Source organism: Rousettus aegyptiacus, unplaced genomic scaffold (assembly GCF_014176215.1).
Source record: "Rousettus aegyptiacus isolate mRouAeg1 unplaced genomic scaffold, mRouAeg1.p scaffold_m13_p_4, whole genome shotgun sequence".
NCBI classification, from domain to species: domain Eukaryota; kingdom Metazoa; phylum Chordata; class Mammalia; order Chiroptera; family Pteropodidae; genus Rousettus; species Rousettus aegyptiacus.
Window position 1 is genome coordinate 129,288,537 of NW_023416307.1, and position 15,496 is coordinate 129,304,032.

The following is a 15,496-nucleotide window of genomic DNA, read 5'->3' on the forward strand; positions in this document are numbered from 1 at the left end:
TGCCCACAGCTTTGCTGGGCTGCCTTTAAAAAAGAGGAGGTGTATACATGGCTCAAAAAAATTTTTTTTTCCAATTACAGTTGACATTCAATATTACATTAGTTTCAGATGTATAGCATTGTGGTTAGACATTTACATAACAAGAATACCCATGATTCTTAACCTCTTCGAGGGACAGGGATTCCCTAGAACAAATGATGAGCTGTATATACAGCTTCTGTGTGTGCTCAAGCATACTCACAGCACACACAGACACAAGCACGCACTCGAGAGACAGACACACTTTTGCACACAATGTGACATTCTGGAGGGGGCGCTGTCAACGCCTGACATAAACCACATGTTAACAATCCCAGATGCAGGTTGATAATAAGGACGCGGAACGACTACAAAATATAAAAATGTGTAGCATGTTAACAATAGGTTACTAAAGTTTGCTGAGTAATATCTTTTAGGAGAATAAATGTACAGAGTATATATGCACGAGAACAAATAGAAATGTTAATGTTGACTTCCGATGGTGGGATAAAAGGTGATTTTCTATTTTTCTGCATTTTCTAACTAAACAGAGAAGTAAGTTTCTCTTTCGCAACCAGAGCGATCGCATCCAGAGATTTCCGTGGATCTGGGGAGCCCACTTGGCTGTCGGAGCGCCCCGAGCCAGCCTGCCCACACTCTCCGCCGGGGTGGGGATGTTACAGACAACAGACAAGTAAATTGCAGGCTGGTGACAATGTGGGGCGGGGGCGGGCTCCTTTAGAGGATGACCAGAAGGCCCTTCGCTGGCGGCTGCACTCTAAAATCAGAGCGCTCCCAGCCCAGTTCTGGCCCACAAGAAGCCGGCGGCGCGTGCGTGCGTGCGCGCTCTCGGGGTGGCGGCGACGCGCGCGCGCGCGCCTCCGCGGCCAGCCCCCCGCAGCGGACGATGCTGCCCCGGAGGAGGCGGCGGCGGCGGCGGCGGCGGCGCGCTCCGGCGGTCTGAAGCGGCGGCCAGCTGCCACGGGCCGGCGGCGCAATGAGCTGGGTGGCCGCCCCCGGCTCGGGGCTGTGAGGAGCTCGGGGCCGGGGGTGGGCGGCAGCGGCGCGGCGGGCGGCCAACGCTCCTTCCTGGCGGCGGCGGCGGCGGTGGCCATGCGCGGGACGGCGCGGTCGGGGCCGCCGCGCCGGGGCCGCCTACCGGGGGCCCGCGGCCTGAGGGTCCCGCCGCCGCCGCTGCTGCTCCTGCTCGTGCTGCTGTCGCTGCTGACCGCGCCTGGCGCAGCCGCCGCTCCGGCCCCGCGGCCCCCAGCGCTGCTGCCTGCGGCCGCGGGGCCCAGCGTGAGCCTCTACCTGAGCGAGGACGAGGTGCGCCGCCTCATCGGTGAGTGGGGCCGCCTGCGCCGCGGCGGACAGGTCCGCCCGGGCCCTGGCTGCTTCCGGCCGCCGGCGGCCCAGTCCGGGCGCGGTGGACCCTGGGCTGTTCCCCTCCCAGGGCCCTGGCGCCCCCATCCCGTCCCAGTGCCCCAGGACTCCTGCGGGCCCCGGCCTTTGCCTGCCGTGCTGGCCGGGAGGTGTGGTCCCTGCCCAGCCCCCGCCCCGGATCAGCCTTCTGGCTTTCCCCCTGCGCCCTCGCTGCCCAGCCACGAAAAGACCCCGAGACCCCTCGGCCGCCTGGAAAGACCCGGGATCCACCCCATTCCATCCTCCATGTAGCTTCTTCAGTCTTTAACCTTATTTCCTACAGGCAAGCAACCTTACAGCTTTTCTTCCCTGCCGCAACAAGTTTCTTTGACCCCTCCTATGTGTGTGCCACTCTTGGGCCTTGGATTTTGGATACCTCGAAATCCACGTTTTATGTAGACTAAACCTGCAAACCCTTGATGGTGGTTTTGATGCCCCAATAGAGGACTCATTACTGAGGTCATACTTTCTGGTTATGTTTTTTCTTTTTCTTTTTTTTAAAGAGAGGTATATAAAGACATTACGTGTTCATGCAGTCTCCAAATCCTGCGACCGATAAGAATACTTTTAAATCATGAAAAATCTCCAGGTAGCAGACCTTCTAGCTTTTTCAGTACTTTTTTGGTTCTTGTCTGGGATGTGTTGGAGTTTGGACTGATCTTAAGTTTCTAGGTCACTCTCCTACTTTGAATACCTTGTAGGGAGAGGAGAACTTGGCTTTGGATCAGTTGATGGTTCCATTCTATTTAATTAGCTTTGTCATTTGGGGAGAATTCATTTGAAAACTAATGATGTTCTCTTGTTGGAAATGACCCCTTAGAGGTCTGATAGAAATGGATACAAAAAAGAAGTCTTAGGTAGTTGTAGATTTCTTTTGTGTATTAATATTCCTTTATTTTATCTCAGATTTGTGGTCTATCTGAGTGTTTGAGGGGGAAAAATTATTCTCTTAAGCATCCATTATGTCAATTTTATTATTTTAAGTTTTAAGATTTTTTGGAGATATGTTGAGGTGGACTCAGTGTTGAAATGGAATTGCTTTTAGCAAACTGTTTAGACACTATTACATATATGGATTTGTAGTCTTTAACCAAAGAATGCTATGTTTTTATAATGTCTTGCCATTCTTAACCCCCTTTTTAATCTAGCTGAATCAATTGAATTTAGTTTAGCTGAAGTAAAACTGCAAATTGGGTTAGTACTTGGAACATAAGACTAAGGTTATGAAAAATACTGAATGCTTAAAAATGGACTCACATCATATTTAAAATATTAATCTATTCATGGTTTTGTAAAGTTTTTTTTTTTATTGTTAAAAGATAATACATAATTTGTGACATTGTTTATTTTAACAAACCAGTCTGGGTGGAGGTAGGGGACAGGAGACAACCAGAGGCTGACATTGACTGAGTGCCTGCCCTATACCTGCTCCTACATGTTTTTACACATCTTTCTCTAATTTTCTTGTGACCCAGTGAGGTAGGTATCATTCTCATTTTAGAGATGAGGAAAGTAAGGCTTTAAATAACTTGCTCACATAATTTATAATTTTTTTTTTAATCGAACAATGTTTACATAGGCCGCGAAGTTTTATTGAATGAAATGAAGATATTATTTATACTATAGCAGTTTGATTTATGGCATGGTGGAAAAGTAATGATTGCTAATTAATACTTGAGATGATGTATTTGTTACCTGATTGGTGAGCATGCAGTTTATGTTCGGGAATGGGAGGTTGGGAGCACCAAGGGAGGATTGCCTCACCGATCAACCTTGTCCACCTCTGGGGCAAGAGGGACCTTCACCTATGTTTTCTCTAGTGCAAATAGAGTTGACTATTTACAATGGGTCTCTTGACTCTCCATCCTGCCAGATCCATGTCCTCTACTTCCATCTCATCCATCTCCTGAATACATTCTACGTTTAAAATATTCCTTGGTCACTTGTGGGTAGGGAAGAGCGTCTGGGTAGGGCTGAGGTGTATACCAGGCATCCTGAGTTCTCAGAATGCAGAATAGTTCCCCACAGAAACTCTTGAAATAATACTTTGTACCATATTTTTTTACCCTTATGGGTTAAATGCCTTCTGAAAACTGACTTGGGAAAACTAAGCATCAGTTTCATAATATTTCTAAGACAATGAGTTTGGAATTCCAAGTAAGAAACATATAAATGAAGTGGGTAGTGACAACTTTATAAATTGAACTAATGGCCCTTGATATAAGAAGAAGTTGTTTTAATCCAGTTAATACATGCACATAATTTATAAAAACAAAACAAAACAAAACAAATAGTGCTAAAAGGCTTAAAGTAAAAAACAGCAATTTTCTGCCTTTGGCCTTTTTTCCTCTGGTCCCTACTTTCCAGTGGAAGCTATTGTCTTAAACTAGTTTTTTACTTTAATATTTCTAAATCATGTAGAATAAGCATTTGACTTCCTAGTATCATAATTGAGTACTTGCCCCCTTATCTCCCTCAAACTCCCCAGTATGGTTACATAGCAATTTTCGGTAAAACCAGCAGTCAGTATTTACATTATTGTGTATATAATTGTCTTTTAAACTTTTTGATTAGTTTTTTTATGTATCTCTGGTACACTCCCTCATATATTCCAAGAAATGTGTTACATGCTTTTTGATATGTTTTTCCAGGTAATACATCAAATCATCTGTCATTTCCACTTAGTTTTCTCTTAGAGACTTGCACCTCCAAAGCCTTCCATCCTCGTATTCTAAACTGAACAGTAGAATTGTTTTTCCTGCGACTTCTGTTCCTTTTTCTCTCCTCTTAGAGCCTCAGTTTCTTGGATCTCCTGTCTTTCTTTTTCTTGGTTTGCTTTGTTTTGCTAAAGTGTATCCTCTTTAGAAGGGGTGCATAGGAGGTAAATTATTTGTGGCCTTTCATGTCTGAAGGTGTTTGTCATATCCTCATGCATTATAGATGATTTGGCTGAATACATTAGGTTGAAAATAACTTTTCTCCACAATTTTGAATTTTCACACTGTTTTCTGGCATTAAAGATTTCTGACAAAAATCCAAAGCTTTTTTGATTCTTTTTTTCTTTTCGACTGTCTTTTCTCAGGCATTCTGAAATTTTATAAGCTTTTATTTTAGTCCTTCCGTCTGTTCTCTGTCTTGTTTAAGTGGGCCTTTTCAATCTAGCGACTCCTATCCTTCAGTTTTTAAAACTGAAGTTTGTTACTTCTCTGATAATTTCCTACTCCTTTTTTTTTTTTTTTTTTTTTTTAATGTCTGTTGGTTTGGTTATTGAATCTCCTGGACTTGATCTTCAGATTTTCTTAACTTACATTGCCTCTTATTTATATCTTTGTATTTCGAGGTGGGAAGTGGGTGAGATTGTCTTAATTTTGTCTTTCAGGCTTTTATTTAAAAAATTATAATGATGATGTCTTTACATTTTAGAAGCTCTTTTTGTTCTCTGTGTCCATTTCATTTTTCAGTTTCTTTGTTATTCTTTATGGGTGTATTATTTTCCCTTATTTTCGTGGTATGTGTGTCGTTTTTAATTTTTTTCTAAATGTTTAATATGTTTTTAATATTCTGCTTTCTCCAGTGTGCCTGTTAATTTCAGGGTTCTTTTATGTTTGTTTATATCACAACTATCTGATGATCCTGACTGCCTGTAATTAAGAGCGACATGCTGAAAAGTAGATTAGGGGAGAGAGAACATACATGTGTATGCTGGTGGTCTAGTGACTACCCTTGGGGTGCAGGTGGACCTTTCATTGGTAGTCTACCCCACATATCAGCACTTTCCATCTTTTTTGAGACTAGTCAGTGTCTGCACAGAAAACGCTTCCAGTTTCCTGCCTCCGATGTGCTTGGTCATACACCGGCTACCTGGATTTGGGGGATTTGGTTGAAGGGGATGGAGGGTGCCACTGTTGAGGCTGTAGACTTTGAGTTCTCTCGTTTACAGTCCTCCTGCCTCTGTGGTTCAGTTTCTTCAGAAAAAAACTTTGGGTCTCTTATTGGACCTGGAGAATACCCCTTGTTGGATACCCCCTACAAAAGCTCCCCCTTTGTCGGGTCTGAGCGTCAGGCTGGCCTTGGGTGGCCCTTTTGGCTCCAGAGTTGAGCCCCTCAGAAGTCCTGACCACTTCTTCAACTGCTTCTTATCTTGCACAGTTTGTTGAAATGTATGATGTGTTGTTTTCATTCCCTTTCTGTTTGTCCTGTGGTTTAATGTCTTTGTGATTTTATTGCTATTATTTTAGAGGAGTTTTGGGAAGGAATGAAGATAAAGACTAGTGGTCATTCCACAATGTGTAAATGACTGTTAAGATTGAGTTTTGACTTGTGAAGAGCTGGTGTTGTATATCAGTATTTGATAATAACTATTAAGGAGATAGTAGTGGTGGTTGAAGTAGTACTTGACACTTTTTAGAATGCTGCTGACTTGCAGCAGTCTTTTGCCTGTGTGGGGCACAGAGGTGATCTCTGTGTTAGGTATGTGCTGTTATTTCCATTATATAGATGAGGAAACAGATTTGGAGGAGGTATGTAACAACCCAGTTCCTTGCTAGTGGGACATGTGGTCCTAATAGAAGTCCATCATACAGAGACTCCAAAAGCCTCAGTGGCATCCCTGTGTCCCCTGGCCCTGCTTCCTTGCTTTCATTTACTTTTCTTAACAAGTTGCATAATATGCATTTATTTCCTCATTTTACTGAAGAGGACTCTGATTTGGGGCCTTTCAGGTAGTGAGTAGAGCATCAGGTCTTGACTCAGGCCTGCTTGAGTCTGGAATCCATACTGCCTCTTAGTCAAGCTGTAATCAAGCAAAATAGTCAAGGAGTAGACTCTGCAAGCCTGCTGCCACACATGTGCTTGCTTGTGGTCTGGGTCATTACTTGCATCTTCCCATGTTCTCTATCTAATTGATAATTCTGATACTACTGAGTTCCCTAAGTCCAGGGCTTGTGAAAGTGGTATGTGGCTGGGACAGTGGTTTCGGATAAAATACTGGTGAGTGGGTGGAGGGGTATGGTATAAACTGGTCATGGCAGCAGTTGTGGTGTAGTGATAGGGAATCTGTAGAGGTCAGAGGGACTTCTGAAAATAGACTCTGCCTCCTACCAATTAGAAATTCACTTTGGATAACTTACTTCTCTCTTAAAAATAAATGCTCCCTGGAAGAGTTAAACATTGTTCACATCTTATTTAAAATCAGGTCAATAGTAGTTGAGATCATTGCTCCCCAAATCAGTCAAGTAAAAAGTAAAATTGAAATCCAGCCAAGTACCATATATTGTGGTCGAAAATGGAGATGCAAAATTATTAAATTTATTTTCTTGAGGAACTCAGTTTTGTAGGGAGGACTTGTATCTAAAACTTTGACACTGAGAAAAGAGTTATATTGCTGATACGTTTTTTTAAGAGTGATGACTTCTGACTACATAATTGGGGAGGGGAGAGAGGCTTAGAGTTTAGGAAAGGTCTTCCAGGAAAGGAGACATTTGAGCCATAACTTGAAGGATGAATTTGATAGGCAGAGAAGAGAAATAGTTCATGCCAGGCAGAGAAAATAGTGTGAACAAAGTTATAGTCCTACAGAAGCAGATGTGTGTGAACTCAAGTAGTAGGAAAAATCTAATGTGGCCAAGATGAGAAAAATTGGCAAAGCTGGAGAGTGGTAAAATATAAAATTGGAAGGTAGGTCGAGATTGGATTAGAAACTTGAATTTTATGGGTAATGAGTTGTTGAAGAATTTAGGACAGGTGACTGCACGGTAAGGACTGAGTTATAGAAAAGAGCTTTGGCTCCAGTGAAAAGAGTGGCTTGAAGACTGGAAAGCTGGATCTGGGAGATGGGATAGAGTCAGTCTTATGAAAAGAAGGATCAACTAAGGCAGTCGAAGGGGTGTAGGATGGGTTTATGAGGAATTTGCAGAGTTTGGAGACTTAGTGGAGACCTGAAAGTTAAAGAAAAGGGAGGAGTCACAGGAATCCAGGGCTTCAGATTTGGGCAGCTGAACCAAAGGACTCTTTCCTTTTGGGAAGTGGTTGAGGGAAGGAAAAATTAGATGAGCCATGTATTTCTCTCCCAGCATCTCTCTTTCCTCTTAAACCTCAGGCCAAGTGCTTGGTAGGGGAAGGCTGTGAGGGTATCCTTTCTGCTGATATGTCTGGCATAACTTGCCATTACCTAGATCCTGAGGAGGTGGGGTGCTGGTGAAGGTGGGTTTACACCCTGCAGCAGACTCTTAACCCTGGGCGTTTAGGTGGGATTGGTGGCATTGATGCAGCTTCAATTTGAATCCATATGTTCTTCATTGGGAAAGCAAGGCTGAGACATTGTGCAATTGTGGGTTTTGAGTTTTTTCCCCCTTCTTCATGCTACACGTGGGAGAACTTCATCCAATTATAGCTAAACCAGTCCCCTATGAGTCACATCCTGAGTTGACTAGTCAGTTCTGAAGGAACTGCCTAAAATACTGCTTGGATTTTAAGGGTCACTTTAGAAATAAATGAAAGCATATAGAAATATTTTTGAGCATCCTGAATTGAGAAGGTCCACGACGTTACTTTTGAGATTTTAATTCAGTTATGCCAGTACTATGAAAAACACTTGCTACTAAAACAGAACAAAATAAAATTTTGTGCATGAAACAGCCAGTAGCTACTCTGAAATTATATCACACTTAAAAGTATGCTTTTTTGTATTATCCTTGCTGATTTAAATCAAGTACTGTATTTGTAATCAAAATGTTATATTTCATTTATGTAGGACCTCTTAAAATGTGATGTGCCAAAACAAATGCATGTGTATTGCTGAGTTACATAATAAACACTTATTGAAGGATTCTTTTTACTATGCCTAGCAAGTGACAGTGCTGAGTGGTAGATTGTTTATGAAAAGTAATTTCGTAGGTCTCATTCTTGTTCATAAGATAAATATGTTATGTCTTGTTCATAAATAAATATGTTCTTATATAAATATGTGTTTTACTATACTTCTTGCTATGTGGCAAGTACTTCATATGTGTTCTCTTTTATTTTATCAACCATAGGAAGTAGGTGGCATTGACATTTTTTACAGATAAAGCTGAGGTTCTGGGAAATTACAGAATTTGCTGGAGGTCACAGAGATGTCTGGGGCTATGTGACTCCAAAGTGCGTGATTTCTCTACTTTGCTGTCTCTGAAGGTTAGCAGTTTACTTAGTTTTTATCTGACTAAAATCATCTGAGGGGCGTAAAAAAAATAGATTCCTATACCTACCCTGAGCAATTTGTTTAGGAGATCTGAGATGGGCCCCAGCTAATGAACCTTTTGAATACCATGTTTCCTTGATTCTAAGTAAGGTGTGTAGCTTTTCAACATTTGAACATCTCTGAAATTAGAACCATTTTACAATCAATGGAGAGTCATCAGATAACTGACAGCTTGTTTTTCTTAGTGCTCCTAGGGGTAATTTTCCACCATTCCTTTTTTTCCCCCCTGGTATCTGTCACAACTTTCTTTCCAGGTTGTAAAATTCACTGGTGGTATTTATTATTTGCTTGTGGTAATGGCTGTGTAGTAATGTCTTTGCCGGGAATCCAAATGGTTATAGTGAGATATTACCAGTAGGTTCAAGAATAATAGCAGTTCAGTTTTCAGCTAGGAAGTTGCTGGCGGGAGAAATGTCAGTGGTTCTTAGCCTTTTTTTGTGAAAGCCTTAGGACCTTTTGCTAGACAAGGCATGGATACCCACACATAGTAAGTTTTGTATACTGTGCTAGGGATTCTTAGACTTTAGGGGCTTTGCAGGGGACCCCTGATAAAAGTTTTGGATGCATCTGAGTTCCACAAAAGCTGATTCTGGGAAGGGGCATCTATTACATTCTGTATTTTATCTTGGGATTCCCTGACCTCCTACAGAATTTTTAAAAATTTGTTTACATTAAGGTTTACTCTGTTACATGGTTTCCAACAAATGCATAGTGGCATGTATCCATCAGAGTATTCTTCAGAAGTTTTGCTGCCCTAAAAAATCCCTTGTGAAGGTGGCATTTTTATTTATAAATACCATATTTTGAAGTAAACCCAGACATAAAATTTTATAAAACTTTTTAGCATGTATCTCTAAAAGATAAGGACTCTTTAAAAATTTATAATAACCATTATCCCATCTAAGAAATTAACAGTAATTAGTAAATATCAAATATCTCGGCTGTTCAAATTTTCCTGATTTACACATGAATCTTTATACAGAGATTCTTCCCTGTCACCAATTTTCTCTCTTATCCCTGCCTCCCACAATACCATATGTTTAGTTCCTCTGGTGCCAGGCTTTCTCACCTTAAGATCTGCATTATATGATTGCTGTGCCTCATATGCTTTCCCCAGATCTTTACATGAGTGGAACCTTCTAGATCTCAACTTAAAATGCCACTTCCTGAGAAAGCCTAACCTTTCTAGGTTTGACCCCTCACTGCTACTTTTTCTCCCTGTTTTATTTTAAGCACCTATACTTTTGTTATTTCTATTTCCCCCTTTAGGAAAGCTTCTCTTTAAGTAGAGAGAGACCTTCTTTTATTTTTCCACTTTATTTCCAGCACCTAAAATAGTACCTGGCATGTACTAGATGTTCAATACAAATTCAGTGAATGAATAAATAAATGAATCACTTTTATTTTGTATTCACTGTCTTTTATTTTACTGGAGTCATCATTCTCTTCATCATTTCCCATTGTCTGCTAGGTTGTTATCCAAAAGCGGAATCAGACTGAACTTACACTTATAAATGAAATTTTAAAAAAGTTATTAATATTTTATTTTCTTTGAAGTTGCCTCATTTTCCTAAGTCTCTGTCCCTTGAACTCCCCTTTTTGAGTAAGGTACCCCCACCCCCCATCTTGGCTTCCATAGCTCTATACCCTGTATAGACAAATCTATATCACTGTATCTACTACATTCTGTTTTTTCCTTGCTGCATTAAGGCCACCTCATGGCTTGGCAGTCTCTTAGCAGTCTGTTAGAAGACTCCTGGTTCACCCTACAGTCAGAGAATGTGAAATATTCGAGAGATTCTGGCAAAAGCCTTTTCCAGTAATTAAAGCTGAGAAATAGAATTTTAACCGTTTCATCTGAAATGCCTAATCTGCTGTTAATTCTGTCCAGTATATTTTTTCATCTCATACATTTCATAAATTTGATTTGGGTCTTTTTATGTCTTCCACATCTCTACTTTTGATCATGTGGAGTACAGTTATATATAATAGTTTTTTCAAGTTGTTTCAGTGTCCTCATTTGCTAATTCTAACATCTGTACCAGTTCTGGGTTGGTTTCAATCTATGTATATATATCCATCCGTCCGTCTGTCTGTCCGTCCGTGTGTCTATCCTGCATGTCAGTTAGTTTTTGCCTCGATGGCAGGCACCATGAATTTTCCCTGCTGAGTGCTAGATATTTTTGTATCCCTATAAATATTCTTGGCTTTTGTTCTGGGATTCAGTTAAGTTACTTGGAAACAGTTTGATCCTTTCAGTTCTTGTTTTTAAGACTTGTTAGATAGGACAGGAGCAGTGCTCAGTGTAGAGCTAATTATTCCACACTACTGAGTCAAGACCATTCTGTGTACTTTCTCCAGTGACCTGTGAATCATGAGGTTTTCCAGTCTGGCTCGTGGGAATAGGCGATATTCCAGATCCTATGTAGGTGCTAGACACTTTTTATCCTTTCTCTGTCCTTGGTCTGATCAGTATTCAGTTGAAGACTGGAGGGTAACCCTTTGCAGGTTTTAGAAGTTCTTTCTGTGAAGGTTTCTCGTCTCTGGTTCTTTGTTTTGTATACTTGAGCCCTCTTTGTTTTTCTGAACTCTCATATATTATGTCTTATTTTTGGTTATTTCAGATGAGATAGTTAATGTGATCCTGTTATTCTATCTTGTCTAAAAGCAGAAATGGCCAATGATTATCATTTTGATTGTTTGCATCTTTTCTAAAGTTATGTAACTCCTTAAATTATTTGTTAAAGGAGAGAATTTAGTTCAATTTAAAGAAAAAAAGGTGTAAGATTTGTATACATGTGCGTGCATATGTACACAAATGTGGATATATAGTAGATAACATGGTGTGGGCCAATTTTGCATTTGTAATCTGCATACTGAGTTTTAATTCTATTTTCTCCTTATGCTATATGTGGATAGGCAAGTAATTAATGTTTCTGAGTTTTGGTTTCCTCATGTATGAGGTAAGATGCTTTTCAACCAACAACAGGATGTCTGTTAGTTAACAGCAGTTGCTGTAATATATGTGAAAATGCTACCTAATCCCCAAAGCAGTCTATTTTAGTTATTGGTAGGATATTTGTGTATTTATATGAAAACCATAATCATAGAATGTTAGAGAGGTTAAATATCACATGGTTGACTGATTGCCTTCAATAACATTTATCACTCACCAAACAACTATTTATTGAGTGTGTACTGGACCATAGTTTGGTGAATAAAACAGATAAAGATTCCTACCTTCATGGAACTAACTTCTAGCAGAGTGCTGTTTGACTTGCTTGAGAAAAGAATTTAAGTAGCTTTGGAACTGGACTCCAGTTTAGCCCTTTGCAGTGCTTCTTGTTGCTGGAAGGGAGAAGTGATATTTGTGAATTTTCCATTGTGCTTTGAGTCCCTGGACATAACAGTCAACTCTTAGTTACTAATGGCCTGCACTGCCGACTGAGATAGCATGCTCCTACTAGGAGTTAGCTATGAAAGAAATTGAATGGTGATTATGTTAAACTATGAGTAAATTATTCCATCTCTGTTTATAGGGCCTTACTTGCAATGCTCATGAGCTAGACAGTTGACAAATTAGTTCGCAAAGTATCTTTTTACCAGATTCAGGAACATTCTGACACTATAGCAGGACATGCTTCATATTTTATGTTACCGCGTTGGAGATTATGGGTTGTGTTTTTGATCCTTGTTATCCTTGGAAAAGATTTGGGAATCACCTTTAACATCTCTGCAGTTGTGATATAAATCACATCTTTGGGGAAATTCTTTTATGGATTTGTTTTAGATGACAGTTAGAGTATTTGGATGTGAAATCTTGCTCCCTAATCCCTCTTTATAATTTCTTATTCATCTGCATAGTATTTTTAGATGGGAAAGTAACATGTGAGTCATCCATTTGAAATCAAAAGTGACCATATTCTCCTTTTGATTTTGCCCAACTTCTCCCAAAGGTGATATCACAAGTACTAGAGAGGCAAATCTGAGCACGCCATCTGTGGGGATAGCTTTGGGCTTCTATTCCAGGGATCACGGATTACAGGTAAAGTTACGATCTGAAATATAATATCTGGAGGATAGTGGTGGGGAAATGTTTGTTAGGTGGGCCTTTGCACTCTGTAGCTTGGTTTGTTAAAGCAGTGGCAACAAATAGCCACTCCTGTGGATTGTTTTTAAGTGAGCTATTGATTTTAACTACATATTGTGTTTTTTCCCTGTGGTAAAGTGAGGAAAGGCGCTCAGTGACTGCAGGTGCCCAACTCTTCCTTGGGAGGATCATGAGATTCCCTTCCTTGAAGGTGACTCTGTAGGCACCTTACGGGGACTAAAAGGGTGGGCCTACTTGTCTTTCCTAGGAGAAGGCCAGTCTTAGGTAGGAGATGTTGAGGCATCCTGGAGGAAGAGGGTGGAGTGTGGGATCATATTTACATTGTCTTCTATTGTCGATAATGCATATCTTTTTTCTCTTAAAAACTCATTTTAATTTTTTTTATATTCTCTGTGTGTATGTACATTATACACCTCAGCCCAGCTCTATCAAGACACTTCATGTTGCATGAGAAAAATAGGAGGAAAATGCTGAAAAGACAGGATTACTTGAAAAATTTTATTTAATCTACAAGATTATTGTTTAAACGGCTATGGTGATTGAAGATTTATAGGCTTTTTCTTTTTAATTATGAAGAAATGCCCCTTTCCCATAGTCTAATATTTGTAAATTCTCTGTCTTATGATGAAGTTAATTTCCAGCTGATTTTCTAGGTATAATTTGACTATAGATAGATTTATTAGATTTTGCTGAACAAATTGTTATTTTATGATATCTACTTCAGCTTGTTAGTTTCCATAAACTAGGAAAATTTGAAATAAGAGCTCTGTATTTTCTTTTAGTGTTAAATAAAATATAGAGTATTTAATGGTTTTATACAGAGTAAGTGATTTTGGCTTTTTTTCTCTGGCTCATATACCACACTGGCCTCAGAACCCAAAAGATTTTCTTGACTAAATACATTTTTTACTTAAGCTTGACTAGTATTTGGAAACTGTGGATGACAGTCATAGAATAATAGAGTTTTGGCTGACATTTGGAAACCATGGGTGATATCATAGAATAATAGAACTTTGTGGTGGAGGAGACATTAACATCATCTGGTTTACCTCCCTTGTTTTATAGTTGAGAAAATTGATGCCTGGAGAAGATGGTTAAGTCATTTATTGCCAAAGGTCACACCCATCTACTTATTAGCAAAAACTACACTTTAATTCTCTTTCCATGGCATCACTTATTTTCTTGCCTTAACTAATTTCTGTCGTTTTTTCTTTAAAATATCATTTCATCTAGTTCATCAAAATCCATCTTTGATGTAGTTGATTTTTACCAACAGCCAGCCATTCATTCATCTAACATTTGAATAGCTACCAATACGAAGACCCTAGCTCTGCTTGTGAGCTGTACAAGGTAGAGGGGAAGATAGATTTGTGAACAGTTCCCTGCAATGTATTTTGTCAAGTGCTGTAAAGGTTGCTGTTTTTATAAAGGGAGATCTTTGCTCATTGACACTAATCAACCATTGTTGTAGCTTTGGGAAACCAGTACTTCTAAATCGTTTGGAAAAAAATTTGAACTATTGAATTATTTGAACTTGAGCTAGACAGGCCAAGTCATGTAGAACACAGGCCTGAATTAAGTTTGAACTTAAGCTTGTCTGTCTACGGTAAAAAGATTTTTTTCTTAATGAGTGTTTAGCGTTTTGCTGGAAAACTTTGGTTTTTCAGCTTGGATTTTGGGTTAAAATGATGAACAAAAAATCATGAACAAATGTCATATTTTCTAATAGAGCAACATTCCTACTTTGCTGGAATTGGCAGTGAGAAACCTAAGTCCGGTAATGGTAATCGAACAACTGAAGTGTTTTTCATGCTAGGTTAGAAGATAAAAGTTCTGTGCATTCTAATGATAAAATGCTACCTCTTGTTCATGGTTGTGCACTCTTGTTTCTGTCTGTCATCCAGCAGAGCCCCTTTTCACCCTCCACCCACTGTACATTACCTGCTCTGGTAGAATTTTGACCTGCTCTATTTCCAACCTGGGCTGGTTCACCCCTCCTTAGGTAACCTGGTGGTCCCCTGCTCCGGGAGGTCATCATATTGGTGCCGATCTTAGTGCGGACACCCAATGGGCATAGTACACTACAGCCCAGAACTCCTGGGCTCAGGTGATTCTCCTGCCTCAGCCTCCCGAATAGCTAGCTGGGACTACAGGTGCACATCACTGCTCCCAGCATCTGGTAGAATTTTCATAGGGTTTGCACGGATAGATCCCTTTGGGTAGTATATATTCTGTTAGGTAGCACCTTAACAATAGTTAAATCTTCCAATCCATGAAGATGGGATGTTTTTCCATTTATTTAGGTCTTCTTTCCCATGCTTATTCTCATTCAGATAGTAAACATGGTAGTCTAAGAATTTCTTCTCATTTCAGTCTTATCGTCAATGTTGACTGTAGACATTCTTTCCAAGCTTTGATCTTCTCTTTTCAGTTCATAGTGCTTTGCCAAATTTTACTTTTCAGTATATCTGGGTATTTTAAGGGAAAGTTAGAAGAAGGTGTTTTAGTCATTATTTTATCATTATTAGTATTAATCTTGACATAGCAAAGATATTACCTTTACCAATGTGACTTTTTATTCAGTTTTGTTGTTTAGGGGCTTTCTCTCTAGCTCTTACTAGCCTTTATGGATTATTTAGGCAGTAATTGGATTTTTGCTTAGTGAATTGCTGCAGCTATATGTGTATTTCTTTAAACATGTTTTTGAA

The 15,496-nt window shown here is 39.9% G+C and overlaps 1 protein-coding gene across 2 annotated transcripts in view; it reads left to right on the plus strand.

Annotated features, from left to right (window-relative positions):
* Positions 1–913: 913 nt before the first annotated feature.
* RYK (receptor like tyrosine kinase) overlaps positions 914–15,496 on the plus strand; it is a 78,032-nt gene continuing 63,449 nt past the window's right edge. The window contains exon 1 of one of the 2 annotated variants that reach the window (XM_016140216.2): positions 914–1,360. In XM_016140216.2, coding sequence (XP_015995702.2) covers positions 1,132–1,360 — 229 coding nt within the window. In that variant the 5' untranslated portion in view covers positions 914–1,131. The remainder of the gene's footprint in view (positions 1,361–15,496) is intronic. The other variant, XM_036218793.1, reaches the window with a different exon arrangement.